The 20,498-nt window shown below is 41.9% G+C and overlaps 1 protein-coding gene across 2 annotated transcripts in view; it reads right to left on the bottom strand.

Moving 5' to 3' along the window:
- PFDN1 (prefoldin subunit 1) overlaps window positions 1-20,498 on the bottom strand; it is a 55,248-nt gene that overhangs the window by 14,604 nt on the left and 20,146 nt on the right. Inside the window, exon 3 of one of the 2 annotated variants that reach the window (XM_061586976.1) lies at window positions 8,873-8,957. The exons of the other annotated variant lie outside the window; for it this stretch is intronic. Within the exon in view, the coding sequence (XP_061442960.1) occupies window positions 8,873-8,957 (85 nt within the window). The remainder of the gene's footprint in view (window positions 1-8,872; window positions 8,958-20,498) is intronic. 2 annotated transcript variants of the gene reach the window in all.

Raw genomic sequence — 20,498 nt, 5'->3', positions numbered from 1 at the left:
GACACGCTAAAATGAAAACAAATCTAGAATATATTTTAGAATGATACTGTAGCTTCTATACATGTGAATGGTTGTTTTAAAATGCAAGTGAGAGAAACCTGGTTTGGCAAGTTATTAGCATCCAGAGCAGAGAGAGCTGCCTTATAACCAACTCTCAGGTCCATGAGATTACCATCACTTTGAAGGTATCGTCTAAATCAGGTATCCCCAAACAGTGGTCCGTGAGCTTCTTCCAGGTGCTCCGCAGCATGTGGCACATCCATGACATTAAACATTTGTAGTGGTTTTAATTGTATTGTAATTGCTTCTTTTGCTTCCTATATTGTATTTTATTACATTACAATCTGAACTCTGTGGGATACAATATAGAATAAAAGCAGCAAACAAAATACAATTCAAAATCAATCAGCATCTAGCACAGCACATTACAATGGCTACAAGGGGCAGAAAATTCATCCTGTGGCCCACCAAGACCCTCTGCTTTTTTCAAGGGGAAAAAAGGTTAGGGAACCACGAGTCTAAATCACAGGCAAGGAACTACCAGGCCCTTCGCAAGGTCTGGCCCACAGCACACTCCCGTCCATCGTGCAGCCTCTCCGGGGCAGGGAGAGGGAGGACTGCACTGCTTACCTGGCTTCCCACCACCAGGGTCGCTGCCAGTTACCGAGAGGGAGAGGAGAGGCAGCATGAAGTCAGCCCCAACCTCCCCACCAACTTGTTCCTCTCCATCTCAGAAATTAGCAGTGACCCTGGCGACAAGAAGACAGGTAAGCAGCACATATCTGCGGACCACTACTGCTCCACTCCTCCACAGTACTCACCTTGGCAGCTGGAGCCAAACAAGCTGCCACAGGACGGGGAGAGCAACCTGTCCCTCCTCCAGCAGCCTGACGCACCTCTCTGCTTGGCAGAGAGAAAGAGAGCGTTTCCCCCCACCCCACTCAGCACAGAAGCCAAGCACACTGCCGGCAGAGACACAGGATGATATGTCTCTCCCCCAGCAGCCCAATGCATTCCCATGCTGGGTAGGGTGGAAGGGAAGCCTTTTTCTCCCTGCCCAACACAGAAAGGGTGGCTTTGTCACTTTTGGCCTTGCCAAGCTCCAAGGGCCGCCATCACCACCATGTGGCCCCGGACAGATTACCATCAGGGGCATGCAGCCCTTGACAGAAGAAAAGGGGCATGCAGCCCTTGACAGAAGAAAAGCTGTCCATACCTGGTCCAAAGTAGTTGCAATAAGTTTTTCAATTTCAAATCCTACAATTCAAGTTCGCCAAACAGAAGATATTTTTTAAATTTCAGATTTATTTTATGCCTTTCAGTCCTTGAAGTAATGTGATCGTCAAACTTTTACTGTAAACCTAGCATCTCTAACAACCGTTTAAGATATTATTTAAATTTATATCCAACTCTTCCTCCCAAAGGGAGCCCAGGGTGGCAAATGGATAATAAAGCGCTGAAAACATTAGTAGATATCCAGTGCAAACCAACTGAAATCTGTGTATCTGATGCTGGAGATCAGGAACAGACCAAGGATTCTGCTGCCCGTCCTGCAGCCTAACCAATCCCCAGGCTGTCTGAATGATCTCAGGACCAAATATTGTCTGTTCTGGGGCATTGCAAAATCATCCCAAGGTCACCTTATCTGAGTCAACATGGCAGAGGACATGCTGGATTTGTCATTCTGTATTCACTGTTTTGTTCTGCATGCATTGTTTTGCCCCAATGTGGATACAGGTATCTGTCACAAGACTGAGGCAGGGTGGTATCATTGGCTCACCCTAGTCCTATACAGACGAGAACATTGTGAATGGTCAGGTTCTGCTAATTCACAACTTTAGCAGGTCTGATTAGAATAACCATTGTTTAAAATAGTCTCCTAAAAGGATTTTTTTTTGGGGGGGGGACTGGATCTTTTACTTGCCAAGCCAGTAGAATATTAGCCATTATGGTAACAGAGAAGCTAAAAAATAAACACATGAAGTAGAAACGTCCCTGCTACTGGAAACATTTCATCAAAACTGGATGCCTTTCTAAAATGAATAATTAAGTTTCAGCCATGTAAATTTGTAAGCAGTGTATCTAAATTTAACAGACTCATTAGAAGAAACTCTGTACTTATTTGTTAAGGAAGAACCCGCTTTAGATTATAAGCCCTCTAAAACCTATCAAGGGATGGCCATCATGGGCTGGAACAGTATATCCTATTTATCAAAAATGCCAACAGGCTTTCTTCCCCCCACCCCCACCATATGGTAAATATAAATCCAGCAAGTTGCAGTAGTGGAGAAATCCACCTTATAGCAGCCTCCCCCCTATTTGTTATTTTTAGCCACTTTGGCCGACAACGCCCAACAACTAAGCAGTCTGAGAATAGTAAGGGAGAGGGATTATCAAGTACTAACAGTGAAAACACAAAGTCACAATCACTTCCTCCACTAAGGAAGCATGGGTGTTTTCCATGTCTTTAAAGCATCACAAAGTTGCTCTTTCTCAAATGCCACATAGAAATACAAAATATGTCAAGTACCACAAAGAAAACAGATAATGGTTTCCTGAAACAACACTGTTCTACCACTTGTTCCCTTCAAAACAAGGAAAGAAAAGCATAACTTACATTTTTCTCCCAGCATTTCGAAGCAAAAGTGGGGCTGCCCTCATCATTTTAGGATGCTTCCAAAACAGATCCCCCCCTGCAATGCAGACTTAATAAAACATATCAAGAATACTCAAGATTGTCAAGGATGTGGAAAAGGCCTACATTTGCACATATAACTGCAAGCAGTTGTTAGGAAGGGGCCATAGTTCAGTAACAGTGTTTGTTATACATGGAGAAGGTTCTAGGTTCAGTCTCCATGACAAAAGATTTCAGGTAGCAGGACTGTGAAAGACATCCGCCCAAGACCTTAGAAAGCTACTGCCAGTTGAAATGGAAAATACTGGACAAGATGTATCAACTTAGTATAAGTAGTTTTATAGCCTCATTTGCACATATCACAAATCCAAACTATGGCTCAGCATGAATGAGCAAACAGGCTGGTACACAGTTAGAAAATGGTGGCCGCTTCGCTCCCCCTCCAGTCCTGCTGCAGCCATGCTTACTGGGAACTAAGCCATAGTTCAGTTTAATGTTACGTCTGAACCCAGGCTCACAGTTTGTCTCCCCCAAACAAATCACAACCAAGTAAGCCAAGAACAAACCTTGGATACAGCTCGTGGTTTGTTTGGAGCAAGACAAACCATAAGCCTGAGTTCAGACATAACACTAAGCCAAAGCATGGCTTTGCTCCCAATAGCACAGCAGAAGTGCAAAGGAACAAAGTAGCCACAGTTATCTTACTGTGCACCAGCATGCCTGCTCGTTCAAGCTAAGCCATCATTTGGCTTGGCATGATGTGGGCACCAGCCCAAGATGTCCTGCTCATTCAACCTCCAAATCCATTCTGAGCCTTGCTCTTCCTTATTTTTTTCAGTGAGTCTTGCTGCATCTTTGTCTTCTGCATGTACAACCACTAGACCAACACCTCTACCCTAGCTTGCAGAAAGTTCTAATATGAAGACAAATATCAGAAATACTGCAAAACGTTTCCAACTATTCATGAAATGGAAAGCCAGGCACTCTGTCTTGGAGTCTGAATCAGATACCTCCCAATACCTCTACTATTATTGCTAGCAAAGCTGACTGATTGTAGTTGAAGCCTCAAACTGCACCAGCAAGAAGGCCATTAAAAGGCTCAAAGATTTAAGCAGGAGAGCCTGTTCAGGTATCCCTGCAACAGCAAAAGAAGTGCGTGTTTCAGGGGGCAAAAAGATGAAGGCATGCCAGGCAAATAACAACAACTGTTAGGACATGCCAGCCCACTGCTTGCTTCTTCCAAGAAGTACACTTTGGCATGCCTGGGGGTCCAGCTCAAAGAATATATGTAAGGAAAGCCACTGATGAGCACAGATTGGAAAAAGAAAATATATGGTTTTTAGACAGTTGATTAACATATAAATGACTCATTAAAATAAACTGTGGAGTTTTAGACCTGTCTGGGACTGATGGGAGTTGCATCCCAAACACCTAAATAGCACAGGACTGGAGAAGTTTGTTTAACTTGTGTTAAGTCAGCAAGCACCATTTCTCACAAAAGCTGGATGGCACACATTCCCTCCCTAATTATGCAATGCTATTTTCAAAGCATGCTGAAAATCACTTCCTAAACTCAGGAAAATCTATTTTCCCCTCATTTTATCATATACAATCTCATCCAGTTCTGAAGCTGCTGTAAACTTATCAGCCCCTGAATGACATAGGAGGTTCTGTCAAATAGCCAAGAGAAATCAAGACAGAAGATTGTGCCCTTAGTAGTAGGCTCCATCAACCCAGAGTAAAATACAGGGCAGCTGGAATACTAATAGCGCTGGTGCCACGGGTATGCAATGAAAGTAACTAGAAAAAGTGATGCAAACAAAATCTAGCTGACAGCTGCCTGAACTATTCACTCCTGAAATCCATCCTATTTCTCACAAAATTTGACTTAAGTCACAGCAAATAGACTCCACAGGCTGCCATATTTGTCAAAGCAGAGCTGGATAAGCCAGCTCTGCTGCCTAAAGATGGATCAAGGTTGCAACTGGAGAGGAGGTCCAGCAATTCCATTTAGCTCAACAAGCTCTTTGCAAGTTCAAAAAGCCAAGTGTCATTTCCTACCGCAAACAGCAGCTTAGCAGAAGCCACAAAGTATTGAAGACTTAATGTCTAAAACTAACTGCAAAGGTAGCAAAACAAAAAATGGAAACTTTGTTCAGAGTCCTGATACCGAACCCCAATGCCAACCTGTTCTAGAAATGAGACTATGACCATCCTCATGGAGAAATGACAGCTGATATTCCCAAATGCATTTTTGAAAGAGGAGCAAATATAGCTGTAACATGTCTGCCATTTTTCCTCTAGGGCATCTGACCTGCACTGGCCGCCAAGGCTGTCCTTAGCTGCTGAGTCAAGCAGACTTTGTCTTTATTTGATCAGACCTGACATTCAGTCCCAAATGTTATTAAAATATTAGCTAGCTTCATATTATTAACACAGTTGTCCCTCAACATATTTATTCCCTCCTTTCCATTAAAATAAATATCTAAAAATAGATGTTCAAAGACTAGGAAATTGCCAGAAGAACTCCCTCAATGCAGGTCCTTTTTAGAAATACTAAACACCGAATATATTTGCTATGCCAGTATCTTTGTCAAGGAAGTGTTAAGGTGGACAACTGAACTGATCTGGACGTGATCTGCAACTGAAAGCTCCTGAGTTTAAAGGCTCCTTCAGCAATTACTTTAAAGGGAAGACTTTGGTATGATGCCTTTTTGTATCCTTTTGCTGTAGAGGTTGAGATGTCTGCCCATTTCAGGACCCACTCACAGACCACTGCACCTCTGCAGTTTGAGGATATGCAGACACTGAAAACAAGAGGTGCTGGTGGTCTCCATAAGACCAATTATGGGGTTTAGAAATGAAAATCATTAACCTTTCGTTCTCAGACACAGCTGCCAGCAATAACTTACTATGCACATTAACATGATTCATACTATCAATCCAAAGTGATGAAGACACAGCACTGTGCATTTAACCTCTACCACCACTTCCCTTGAGATACTAAGAATAAGTGTTCTACTAAATAAGACAACGGGACTGAAGGGGGGGACAAAAGAGAGAGAAACAAGCTTTACAACAATATCTCAAATTAGCAATTTTCTTGCTTTACTCTTTGAAACTCAGTAGGATGACTGCTGCACACCTGGGAAAAGAGAAGTGGCAGCCAACATTTCCATGATCTAAAAACAGGAATGCTGTACTGTCTATGTGCTGTAAAAGCCCTGGTTGGTGACTACTCTAACAAACAGGCCATTTTTAACTGAGGGAGAAAGTGCAGGTGGCCTCATAGGAAGTCTAGTCATAGAATCACAGAGTTGGAAGAGGCCTATAAGGCCATGGACTCAGTGCAGGAATCCAAATTAAAGCATACCCAACAGGTGCCTGTCCAGCTGCCTCTTGAATACCTCCTGTATTGGAGAGCCCACAACCTCCCTAGGTCATTGGTTCCATTGTCGTACCACTCTGTTAGGATGTTTTTCCTGATGCTCAGCTGAAATCAGCAACTTGAGCACATTATTCTGTGTCCTGCACTCTGGGACGATCAAGAAGAGAGCCTGGCCCTCCTCTGTGTGGCAACTTTTCAAGTACTTGAAGAGTGCTATCATATCTCCCATCAGTCTTCTCTTCTCAAGGCTAAACATGCCCAGTTTTTTCAGTCTCTCCTCATAAGGCTTGGTTTCCAGTCCACAGCTCATCCTCATTGCCCTCCTCTAAATCCATTCCAGTTTATCTGCATCCTTCTTAAAGTGTGGTGTCCAGAACTGGACACAGTTCCCCTTTTCCTTGTTTGTACAATACATATGAACAGCACGAGTAACACAGACAAAATAGCACCTAAGGAAAATGCTCTTCTCCAAGAGCCTGCCTGCTATTCCACCAACTCTTTTGTGTTTCTGAGCCAAAAAATAGCTTGGAAAGCTGAGACAGGACAGATAGAGAACCACCCCAAAACAACAAGTCTTCCTACCACACCCCTTTGCCACCCTCTCCTCAGTACTCAGGGGAAAATCCTAGAATATCCCTAGGACAGCTTGGCCCTGGGCAGACTGGGAATTAACAAAAGTTATACTATGCTTCATTTCAATCAATAATTCTGTGTTCTAAATCCAGTGTTGCTAAAGAAATTACCAGTGCTCCAGGAGATCCTCTTTGAACCCTCACCTACGAGACAAATCGTCCCTAGCTTTAGACCATATACTGCTGATAATTTTATCTCATTCTTTACCAACAGCCAAGGACAACATAAGAAAATTTGTTGGAATCTCTCCTTTCAGCATGATTCAGGAAAAAAGGCTAACAATATTTTTTTTTTAAAAAGACATAACCTTCAAAAACATTTCATATTTATGCAGCACTTTTCCTGAGTGTTTGAACTTCTTCATATATATCAGATATCCATACAACAACAACCTTATAAGGTACATCAGTGTTATGTTTCTCATATTACAACTGGTGCACTGAGGCCTAGAAAAGAATTGCTTACTTAAGGCACAACCTAATGAATTCATAGCTGAGGTGAGATTTCATTTAGGTACATCCTGGTTCACAGCTTATGCTCTTAGCTGCTATAGTAAGACAGCTCTGTAAAAAGAGCTCCCTTTGGTATTCTAATTCAAACTTTTGGAACTGGCAGTTAGGAAAAAATAAATAAAACATGAAACCTTTACAGTGGGGATCCAGACAAAATCACTCAGGAAGGCACAAGTTCAAAATAGTAACATGGATTAAAACAGTAACTTTAAAACAGTAACTGATTGAAGCCATAATGAAGGAATATATAATGAAAAGAACAGTTTATTTTATGTTAGGTAGAATAGCATAGCATTTTATTGCATTTTTCAGAAGGGTTTGCGGGAAAAATACTTTCCCCCAAAGCATATACACATTGACCACAATAACCTTGCAAACATCTAAGATCCACTTCCAAGACTGCACTCCAATTATCATATTATTACTCATGTTGAACACAACTTTCAAACATTTCCCCCCATGAACCAACTGAAAATTGCTGGGGATATCAGCAAACTGCTTAAACTTTTTTCCCCCTTCAGCATTGCCATCAACATCATCAGAACAAGGACTGTATTATGAAAATCATGGGCCTCAGGCCAAGTTGCTGAGAAAGGCTGTTTTAGCTGGTAAATGTTTAAGTGGAAAATTAGTAGACTGCACCAGCACTGTGTTATAAAACTCACAGGTTTCTCACCTTGTTCTCACATGTTATGAAACTCACAGACCACAGGCCCTTGTTAGTCTGTTCAATAAATCTGGCCTTGATCTCCATCACTGGGAAGGAGGTGAGGAGATAAAGTGCAGAGTGAAGTACAAATATTCTCAACTGTTCTGTAACCCTTCCATAGATGAACCACAGTTGAGAACACAGTTAAAAATAATGCTCTTGTACCTTTCTGCTTACATTCAAACCTGTTGTGGTCATCCATAGAATTTGAGTTTGAGCATGTATATCCTAGATCATGTTCTTTAACAACAGACCAGTTAAGTTATTGTCCTGACCTATTCAGCAGGGCTGTGGAGTCGGTACGCCAAACCTTCGACTCCAACTCCTCTATTTTTCTACTGTCCGACTCCACCCAAAATTGCTTCCGACTCCACAGCCCTGGAAAGGGCTTTTTAAATTGGAAGCTCTCGTAGGAGCATTTTTATCGCTGCCTGAATATGCGCTGATCATCACAGCATTTGTCTTCATCTGGGTCCTGTGTCATACACTGACACACAAAATGTTTTCCATCTTGGGTTATGGTGAAATGCTCAACTATAGCTGACTTCATGGGAAGCTTCTTTGACATTTTGAATTTATATTTTAAAAAATTTGTCAATCAAAATTTATTTTGAAGCCGGAGTCAGAACATTTCTACCGACTCCGACTCCACCCAAAATTGCTTCCGACTCCGACTCCACAACTCAGACTCCACCAGCCCTGCTATTCAGTACAGTTTGTGTGTCAAATGCCAAATCACAATAACCTGCCAACCATTAATCATTTCAACAGTTCAAAAATTTAATAATGTGGCTGTGTACTTTTTATTATAGCAACATTTCAGAAGAATCTGATCTATAGGGAACACATTGCTACTTGCTGCTCTGTCCCCAAAAGATATTTCAGTTATGCGAAAGGGCTTCTGCTTCAACATCCCTCAGAGGAATGGTAGTATAAAACTAAAACTTAAAAATGCAAGCAGTGGCTATCATTCATTTTAGGAACCCCAAACTTACCTCCAATTCCTTAATTTTCTCTTCTGCTATTTTTTTTTTCTCTAAGAGCTGGTTATGAATTACTCCTTTGGACTGAAGGATAAACCTACAAAAGTGTGGAAGAGATAAGAACATGGCTGTATGTTAAGCATTCAAGAGTTATGTGTTGTAAGATCTTAACGAAAAGCACACTGGATTCTGCATGAACAGGCTGAAGATGACAGGCTTGTTTTCACTCCAGAGCATTAATTTGGGATGAGGCCTCTGACCTTGATTGTCTTACAGACCTTTGGTTGGACAAAGCTTCTGGGTATCCAGTACAGAAGTGATAGTGACCTGTGGCCCTCCAAATGTTGCTGCACCATAACTTTCACCATCCCTGACGATCCACCAGTCCTCCCTTGCCATTTATTAAGTCCATGAAAAACAACCTCTCCCTATTCCCCCCTCCAAAGTTTCCCTCATAATCAAAAGGATTATGCAAGCTTCACAATGGGTTCCAAACAGTCAACATCCTCCAGGGCTTTAGGCTGATGTTAGTAACTTCACAGGATATGTCTCTCTTCTTCCATCCTCTCTCCTTGGGGCATACTAGGCATCAAGATCAGATTACACAGCTTAGCTCAGGGGTAGCCAACACGCTGTGCCCCAGAGGTGGTTGGACTATAATTCTGATAATCACTGACCAATGGCCATACTGGCTGGGGCTCATACAAGTTGGAGTTCAACATGTGGAGGGCACAATATTAGCTACTCCAACGTAGCTGATACCAAAAGCCAATGTAGTAGGCACCAGTCATATATTCCAAAGCACTCCCAGAAGCAGCTGAAAATCAAACAAAATAGATTTGCAGAGAACTCAGCAATCAAATCCAATACAAACAATGCTTACTTCTGAAACATCACTCTCAGACGCAGGAGCAATAATAATGTGCCTATCTTGTGAACTTGTGACAATTGCCTGGATTGCACGTAACACTAGGCAACACCATGGCTAAGAATGAACATGCAAGTGTGTGGGTTCTCACAGTTAAAACTATGCTGCTTCGCTCCTCCCCCGGTTATCTTGCTACCACACTATCCAGAAATAAATCATGACTGGGCTTAGCATTACATCTGAACCTGGGCTCGTGACTTCTCTTGTCCCATCAAACTACAAACTGTAGCCATGGTTTGCGCAAGATCCACGAGGGGCTTAAGTATGTGGCAGAAGCGCCACTATGCCAGCAGAATGCCATGACAGATACAATAGAATATCTCCAGAACGCTGGTGGAAGGTACTCATGGTAAATCTATTCTGCCAGCAATTGGTGGAACTGAACCAGGGCAGTTGTGGGCACAGCATGAGCAGCACAGGGGAGGAGCACACATGCACAGTATCCTATACCACTGATGACACAATTTTACAAGAGCACTGGATCTGGAGTAAAGAATCTCCCTTCCATGGATTTTAATGGGAGGGAGGAAATTTTTTAAAAGCTGCCCCCTATTGATGACCACCCCAGCTCCCTCCCCACATCATCACGATAGAGCATAGAATATGGTGCAACTCAATATCCACTCACAGCACATTATCCCCAGTCTAGAAACCACACACACGGGGACCATAACTCACAAGGCAGGGTGTGTAGCGTGGGGCTGTATGTCACAAGAGGAACCTCTGGGGAGGGGAAACTAAGGCAAAGCACAAAACAGACTGGCCTCACAACACAAACTGAGCTAATACTTCTCTGCCTAGAAACCTAACAGGTACCTCACCTCAGGACTCCAGAGAGAAACACTCAATCTCACTCTATTTCAACAAATGGAAGTACTAGGACAGAGAACCCTATACTGCTATCCAAGGGAAAGAGGAACACATATAACTACTGTGACTGTCTCATGTCTCCCAGACCACCACCCCTTTGCTATAGATGAATATTAGATCTTTTCTGAAGTGTATTGCTCTCAACAACAGCAGGCAATGCCTCCCACACACTCTGTAAGCCCTCCAATAGCAAAGGCCAGCACTCCATTCCAACCACTGTCAATGCTGACCAAACACTCATGAGCACTTTTGCCCTGCAGATATGAAGCAAAACAAACAGCCATTGCACACACAGTGGACTCCAACCAATGTATACTCACAGTCACTATAGGGTCCCCCTCTTCCACATAGTGTGGGGGAGGCAGAGCCAGGAGCCTGGCTGAGCGCTCAGGAAGCACCACTACCTTGACACAAACACTGACTCAACATCCAGGTCTATGGGACTATGTGCTTCAGCTGCTGGCTATTGCTCATTATTTTCTCTCTGTGCTTCCCTTTGCTCTCCAGAGACTGCTTTCCCACAGATACAGAATCAAGCCCATACACCATTCTGCGATGACCAGGACGGAGGCCCATCCCATGACCAGCAGAAGTGAACCAGGATGCTCCTGGCTGCTCCTATGTGGGATCCTTACCCTATTTGTTCCAGGGAGGCTTCTGTACCTTGAATGTTCCATGAAAGCCATGCAACAGGTGAAGGTGTTTTCATCACGGAGCTGGTGCCATAAGGGTCACTGCACCTGCTACCCTGTCTGTCAAGCGACTACCCAAGGCACAGGAGCCCTGCTAGAGTGACTGGTTGGCAGTCCCACATGTGTCTTTCCCTTTCAGGATCTCCTCTAGCCTAGATGCTATTCAATAAAGCCTTTGTTACTGCCACATGCGTTATTTCTTTGTTGCTAGAATGTGGTAGATGAGGATTCCCTTTCCTCCCTCCACCCTAGTAGGATCAGGCTTCAGCTGGGGACAGGCAGCTTGATGGGCTCAGGGTCAGCGGCCCGTCCCTCTCTTTGCTCACATAGGTTCCCTGCGAGGGGGCAGACCTCTCAAAATACGCCAGTGGGACGAGTGCCACTGCTAAGATGTATGAGGCAGCTGGGCCAAGGGGGGATGAAGACAGATGATGGAAGGAGGGGCATTTAGGCCTCCTGGGATGCTATTCAACTGGGTTGGCCTATCAGGTAACATACAGGAAGGGATGGTCACATGGGTGGCCGGGGGAGGGCCAGAAGGTTGGTTGGTTCACACAGGCTATCCGCCCATATCGTGCTCCTCCTGACTGGCTCAGGTGTGTGAGAGTGTAGGGGCCTCCTCTTCTACTGTGGGCAGCCTGCAGTTGGGAGGAAGGCAAAAGGGGGCACCACCACCCCTAGGATTTTTTGGGCCTTCTGAAAAATTCAGCAAATAAGGCAGGATGAGTGTACAAATGCCTCGTCTGGAAGAGCCCCCCAAAATCTGCTCACTCAAGACATTCCCTGACTGATAGATTTTTTTATGTTCACAATTACCCTATAATTACTGAAGTGATCCTGAAAAAAACTAGCTTGTATAGTAACATGACCCCTGAAGAGTTAAATATTAGAACTTTTTATTATGCACTAGAGTTAGACTCTATCCCTTGGGCTCTCTTTTGCTGTGCATTTCAGCTTCAGTTGTGTTCTCTGCTCAGCCAGCCATAAAAAAAGCATGTTTGTTTGCCTGCAGTAAGAAGTAACAGATCGTTTATTCTGCAGTTATTACAATGAGTACAGCAGCATTGGGTGCTTTTTGCTAAAGGGTGAAATCGAGAGATAACATAATGTGATCTGAAAAATATCTACCCCAAATTACTCTTTTCTCTTTTAATGCACTCACTATACTCACAATCATAGTGGCTATTTTTTCTTCTTTTTCTTGAGTACTTGGCAAAGGACAAACACAGCCCTAGAGTAATAGAAACGCTGCTGTGCATGCTAGTTAGCTGGCTGGCTGGCTAACGAAGCTGTAAGTCAAGCCTAATTTCTGATTTTCCCAGTGTATGCTGCTCAACATGAGGCATTTTCAGGGGTCAGTGACTCACAAGCATTTTGCAAATTTGGTTTTTCTTGCATTTGAAAAAGAAAGGCAGCTAACCTTAATTTTGACAACAATTTTACATTACTTTAATTTGAAGAAAAAAGAAAACCACAACTGTTCTAAAGTATGGTTTTTAGGTGCTATGCATTTTTTTCCGTACTGTGAACCTATCATTCAGAAAGCATTCTTGTACATTTATCAAGCATTTTTATAACTTTATAAAAGGAAGTTTATTATGCAGTGAATATTTCACAAAGTTAAGGACTCAGTCTCATAGATTTCAGGAAGAAAGTTGTGCATGTTGTTAGTACCACTCTCCCTAGATGTTTGACTATGGTTGCATTGCGGTGTGCTCTTACACAGGTTCTAAACCTGTTTTTTTGTATTGGTGCTATTGCGATACAAGATTAAAACTAAAGTTTTGACAAAACAAGCTCCGCACTGGTTTTTAACTTGTTAGTTATAGCATAAATTATTTTGTTTTACACCTTTTGATATCCCCTTGTTTGCTGTATCCTTAACATTCTTGTTTCTTATGAGACAAAAATAAGCCAGTCATTTAATTCCCGGTGTTCATATTAAATTTTCTGTTGACCTGACCTTTAGATAGCTCATTAAGTAAGTTAACACACTTTAGGACTGACTGTGGGGTTGCACGCTGGATTCAAACCCAGAACCTCCTGCATGTAATACGTAAGTTGTCCCATGAGGTTCTTCCTTCAGTCTCTCTGCTCTTAGCATCTACAATAGGAGTGTGGCTTGGGGAAGACAAGTGCTCTGTGACGTAGCTGACTGCTGTCTCTTAGGGAGCTGCTCTATGGTGGGTTTGAGTCCTGGGCGCGCTCTCTCTCTTGTCTCTGAGATGTCTATTCCCCCCCTTCCCAGCATACGAAACAAGAGTAGAGCACACCCTTTGGGGTTTACACTTCCCAATCTCATGCCCCACGCAGTGCGCAACTTGAGCTATGCAGTTGTTAAGATCTGTGGCTGCCCGTGCTGTATGCCTTAGCCCCTCCCCTTGGCTGCTTGACAAAAGTCTTTTTCTTCCCCAGTGGATCTGCCCCACAACACTGGTATACATAGGAATTTTTTTCATGCGCCTAAATTTATAACATTTCATTTATACGCAGAAAATATATATTTAGGTGTATCCCATCACAGTGATTGCCAGGCAGGTCCCAACATCCCTTTGGCAGAATTTCCACACTATGGACATCAAACAGGCTAACTTAATGGTTGCAGTGGTAGCACCCAATGGTGTTTGCTCCACTCACTGCCTGAAAGAACTACATTTTCAACAGTCACTATGCTGTAAAATGGTTAGCTTGTCTGTTGTACATGGAGTGATTGCTGCATTTCTTCTAAGCATAAGAAGCGATTTGCATTTTTGGTTGGGCAGAGTGCCTACATCTCCAGAAATGTTTGTACAACTTGTATGTAACAGGAGTAAACAATTAGAATGCATACATATTGTTAAAAATGACATATTGTTAAGAATGCATACATACTGCAAAATGATGCACCTAGACTGTTGATGAGGACAGAGTATCACCAGCACATAATTCCAGTGCTCAAAAGCTTGCACTGGCTACCCATTGCTACCAGGCCAGGTTCAAGGTATTATTTTCCAAAGCCCTTGGGTCCAGATTACCTCAAGTACTGCCTGAGCCCTGGTACCCCTGCCCAATCACTGAGGTCTTTGGAGGAGTCACTGTTAATGGTCCCCCATGCCTCGGATGAATTGGTCGTATCCACCAGGAACTCTGTGTTCAGTATCATGGACCCAATCTTATATAACTCCAATTCCAGCTGAAGTCAGATTGGCCTCCTCCCTGAAGACCTTTTATATTCCAGGAGGCATTGTAATTAGGGTTGCCAGGTTCATGGCCTGAGACTGATCCGTATCTTTAGGAGAAGAGAAGGTCAGCCAAGTGCAGGTGTTCTTGCAACTCTGTAATGGGAAAAACCACAAGGTGGAATTCTCCCTCCCCCCCATTACAACTTTTAAAGATACAGAAGACCTCTTGGAGGCCGGGCCTGGCAACCAAGAGGTCTTCTTTATCATTAAAAGTTGTGCAGGGGGAAGGGAGAATTCCACCTTGTGGTTTTTCTCATTACACTGTAGCAAGAACATCTGCACTTGGTTGACTTTCTCTTCTCCTAAAGATACAGGATCAGTCTCAGGCCATGAATCTGGCAACCCTAATTTTAATTGAAGCCTGATTTTATAGTTTTAACCAATTTTTTACTTGTTTTGTATTGTATTTCTTGTATACTACTTACAGATTACGGTAGTTAAGCAACATATACATTGACTAAATACAATAAAGTAAATATACAAACTTTGTTCTCTCCAAGCCTTTTCTACAAGCAGGCAAACTGAACTCTGTCATGCTCAAAACTATGGCTGTGCATCTCACATACCCACATAAAATGGAACAGGATTAACAACAGTATATTCAGTGTACTAATTCAACTGCAACTCTACATGTACTATAATTATTTTCAGTGTTTTTGTTATATTAGTAAACATGGGGGCAACTCAAGCCTTCAAGTTACCAGAAGATCTTTTGGTTCTGCAAGACTCTGGGGACAGTTAATTGAATCTTTTTTTTTTTTTTTGCTCAGTGGTCCTGCTGCTGCTACATATTTTGGTTGCTTCCAGCACTTTTGTGTTTCATTGTGATGTTCGGTTTTCAAGGTTTTAATGCTGTTATTTTAACCCCATTTGCCAAGACCTACCTTGAGGAACTGTTGGACTGACAACCAACCCATTTACACAGATAAATTTCATATTTAAATAATAGCTAAACTAATTATGTAATGAACTGACAGGTACCTTGTTGCCAAAGTCCTAAAAATGTGATATTGTTCAGCCTGAAAGAGGCTGAAAAGTTGAGCAGACAGGTGCATACCTGTTTCTGCCTTTTTGCCATCTTTCTGATTGGCTCCGCTCCTCTGCCTCCAATATCAGCATCACATGCAGAAATTTGCCAGTTAATGTTCTTCCCAGCAAGAAGATACAGTGATGAGAAAAAACTCTCCTCTAAACTTCTTGTAAAATGTGTAAGGGCAGAGGCAACTACCTGTTCTGAAGATATGGAACATAATCTGCCTTACATCTAACGTTTCTATTAGCCTGGCGGTAGTGGTGTGAGCTGGTCTACAGCTCCAACATATTATATTACTTAAGTAAACAGAAATAACCACACAGCTTCCAAATGGGTCTTTTTGCATTGCCAGACACTGAACTATATGGTAGATTTATACCATTGTTCAATGTCTTAAAAAATATTGTGGAACACCTCTGAAATAGTGTATGAAATAATATGGCACTGACAGAAGAAAAAGGATTGGCTTTGAAATGATATCAGGGCAGGGCAGAGCTAGAAAAAAATCTATGAATATTCATTTACAAAAAGGTCCAAGTTATACTCTGTCTGTCTGTTTATACATATGAAACCTCAAGAATAAACCTGTATTATAGGAAAATCTTCACGTACTTTCTTGTATCCCAGCATCAAAACAATATTAATCCATTAAGACTTTTGTTTGCTTCTTACCTTACTTTCTAGTATCTCTTCACGCAACAAGCATAAAACAAAAGTATAGATGTTTAGCATTCACAAAACTTGTTGCTTATGCCAGGACTTGTGCTGGTACACGTTCTCCATCTCCTAACCATGGTTAAGGAAACAACAGAAAACTGCAGAATCCCTTCCCCGCCAGCACCTTGCCACTCCTCGTTCTTCTCTCATGTGAATCCCTGACTTCCCTCCTCCAATTTTTGAATTTATTTCTTTATTTACTGTGTGTATGTATTGAAATATATTCAATACAAGGGAGAGGGCCTTCTCAGTGGTGGCCCCCAAATTATGGAATGATCTACCTGACGAGGTGTGCCTGGCGCCAACACTGTTATCTTTTCGGTGCCAGGTCAAGACTTTCCTCTTCTCCCAGGTATTTTAGCATTTGTTTTTAAATTGTTTTTATATTGTTTTAAATTTTAAAATTATGTTATAAATTGTTTTTAAAATGTGTTTTAAATTGTATATTTGTTTTAAATGTTTTTGCATATTGTATATTTATATTTAATGTTTTTGTATATTGTATATTTATGTTAAATTGTATATTTGTTTTTAATGTTTTTTTAAAAAATTAAAATTGTGTTTTAAATTATTTTATTGTTTTTAAAATATGTGTTTTAAATTGTATATTTGTTTTTAATGTTTTTGTATATTGTATATTTATATTTATGTTAAATTGTATATTTGTTTTTAATGTTTTTTATTGCTGTAAACCGCCCAGAGAGCTTCGGCTATGGGGCGGTATACAAGTGCAATAAATAAATAAATAAATCCGTAACAAATTTACATTGTTCCCAATCAGTTCCAAAAAAACTCCTAGTGCAGCTCGCATAATTAAAAACAATAAAAAACTAAATACCGTAAATAATTATTCTGTGCAAGCATGAAAGCAATATGAGCAGTCATCAGGTTTTGGAATAATAAATCCAGTGATGAGGAATGACCCTACTTAGTGTTTTCATTGCATTGATTGTGGATAATTAATTGAAATGTTTTGTATAAATCCAAAGACTATGAAAGGGATTGTCCCCCTCATACCAACCGAGAAAGGGAACATAAAGAGTGCCCCACTACATCGACTGGAAGAGTCAGTGCTTGTCTGTCAGCAGGAAGAATCCACAGATCCAAAGGATCCAACTTGTCACTGGCGAATACATCAGAAAGAGCCCCATCCCTCCTTCTATGCCTGGATAAATGAGGCTCTCTCTGATACACTGATTTCAGAAGCAACGGAGAATGGCAGGCCTCTCCCTGATGCTCAGGGATCTACATTGTTTGGCTTGCTTTGGTGACCAAAATGGTAATTTCCAGAGCCCCCCCCAAAATCCTTCCTAATAAAAAGGCTCAGCAGAGAGCATGTGTTCAGTCTCTATTTCATTTCTGTAATGCAGAGGAACTCTACAATGAAGAGATCTGCAGTGTCATCCCTGAGAGGGACTGGAAGATGTAGCTTTACCCCCATCCTGTCCTCTGACTTTGTGAACAGACTCTTAACCACACAGCCCTCTCCTCAGCATCTCAGAAGCTTAAGAAAACAAAAAATCAGGAACGGGCCCTTTAACGAATTCAGCCAATTCTTTCTAGAGAATGAGGCCTACAGCAGAACAGGCCTTCTCTGCCTTTATAAAACTTCAGACGATTCCATCTCCTTGTGGTGGCAACATTTTTCCATGTTGTCTAATGAGGGAAGAAATTCCCCACTGGGCCAGGTTCAATAGGACCTCTCCGAAATGCTGATCTGGTTACCTGTATATGGAAGCTTTGCAATTATCCCTGTTGTGACAAATACTTACTGTGACTATAACTGGCATCTCTGTACTGTACCAGCTGTAACTATACCTGACATGATACTAACCATGGCCCTTGCCTGGAGAAAGACTCTAGTATAGCAGGATTATTTAGAAACCTATCTTCCAGGGTTTCTAATCATGTGGGGTGTGCCTCCACAAGTAGAAAAGGCTCCTTGCTGCAGAAATTCATTATTATTGTTGTTATTGTTAATTATTATATGATGGTAATGATGATATCCCACCCATCTTCCCAAAGGAGCCCAGGATGGCAAACAATAAAAACAGTATCAAAGGATTTAAAACATTTAAAAACAATCAAATATCCTCACAGCTAGATTGCCAGGAATAATATCTTGCCTGGGTAAACAGGAATGGTTTTTTTTAAAATTCCATCTAAATGTTAATAGTGAGGGAAGAGGGAGACAGTTGGCAGCTCACCAGTGAGGGCATTCCATAAGGCCAGGAACTACTACTGAGGTCAGTGTCAACTGGGCAGCACCACCAATAGGGCCTCTGCTGCTGATTATAAGGCCAGAGATGGTTGATATCGGGAGAGGTGATCTTTCAGGTACCTGGATCCCAAGCAGTTTAGGGCTTGGTACACAAGTACTAACACCTTGAATTGAGCCCAGTAGTTCACTTGCAGCCAGTGCAGTGCTTCCAGGACTGGCAAAGCTGGTCCTATCAGGCTGCACCACTATACAGGGAGGCTGGCACAAGCTGCACTATGTTGGGGGTGGGGTTAAGATGTGGCTTCATGCCGCCTCTTCATGGCTGTAACACTTGAAGGGAGCTAGGCTACCCAAGTTTTCTTCTGTGAATTTCATCAAGCTAGGTTGCAATGAAAACACAACATGAAAGTAGACCCCATAGAGACGATCATCTGATAACTGTGGTCAATGACATGGGAAGGTGGAAACAAACTGTGTGAACTGCGCTCAGGAATGTGGAAGAGGAGACCAGTAATCTTGAAGACGCAATAAACATGATTCCAATAAAGAAAAAAAGGGGAGACATCCAAAGAAGCCAGCATGCCTGCACAGCCATGTCTCTGCTGAACTGAGACTTTAAAATGACATGTATACGAGCAGAAGGAGAGGCACATAACCAAGGACAAGTATAACAGAATAGCCCAGATTTGTAAGGTTGTTGTTGGAAGGCTGCACCTAGAATGAATTGACAAGAGATGCTAAAAACAACAGACTGTGTTCTGAGAAGAAAAACAAGGAAGGGACAGATCCATTGCTAGGGGAAGCTGAAGCATTAACAGGTAACAGAACTACTCAATTCATGATAGGTAAGCAGATGGTTAGCTAGCTGCTGAACTTCAAATGAATTCAAATCTCCAGGGCCAGATGAATTATATCCCAAGGTGTGGAATGAACTGGCAGACATTATTTTAGGGCCACTGTCTGTAATCTTTGAGAACTCTTGGAAAACAGGTTAAGTGCAGAAGGTTGCAGACAGGCAGATGTTGTCCCTATCATCAAAAAAAGAGGAAAGGTGAATCTGGGAAACTACTGACTGGTCAACTTGCCATTGATACCAGACAAAATTCTAAAATAGATTATTAAGCAGTATGTGAGCATCTAGAAAATAATGCATTGATTACTAGGAGACAACATATGTTTACCAAAAATAATGCATGACCAACCTAAACTCCTCTAATGAAACACTCACTAGTATGTACATCATAAGAATGCTGTGGACACAGTATGTCTTCATTTCAGAAACGTATTTAAAAATCTCCCATGATATATTCGTTGACAAAGGGGTAAAATGTAGGGTGGATCCACAACTGGTTGAACAACCAGCCTCAGTGGGTGCTGATGAATGGCTCTCTGTTAGCCTGAAGGGAGGTCTCAAGTGGCGTGCTGCAATGCTTTGTTCTGGGCTGTAGGCTGTTCAACTTTTTTATAAATGACTAAGATGAGACTGAAGAGGAGATGTTTATCAAATCTGATGATGACACAAAGCTGGGAAGGATAGTTAACTCCACAGAAGACAGAATCAAATTTCAAAATAATCTTGACGAGCTGCAACAGTGGACTGAAACTAATACAATGTAATTCAACAGTGATAAATGTATAGAGAATCAAAGGTAGGAGACCTGGCTTGGCAGCAGTTCATCTGAAAAGATCTAGTTGTCTTCACTGATCGCAAACTAAATGAGTCAGTGCTGCAACGTGGCTGCTAAAAGAGCTAATGCAATCTTAACTGAAGGATAACTATGCAGACTTCAGAGATGTGGGATCTACTTTGTGTTTTTGCTAGAACTCCTAAGTCCATCAACCAGAGTCGAGCACAAAATCAGGCACTGAGCCAATTATCTACTGTATGTCTTAAGTCATACTTGACCTGTGTGCAAATACAAATATGTATCTGAGTTACTACAAATCAGGGATTTG

Source organism: Rhineura floridana, chromosome 1 (assembly GCF_030035675.1).
Source record: "Rhineura floridana isolate rRhiFlo1 chromosome 1, rRhiFlo1.hap2, whole genome shotgun sequence".
NCBI classification, from domain to species: Eukaryota; Metazoa; Chordata; class Lepidosauria; order Squamata; family Rhineuridae; genus Rhineura; species Rhineura floridana.
This window is presented reverse-complemented; position numbering and strand designations above follow the sequence as displayed.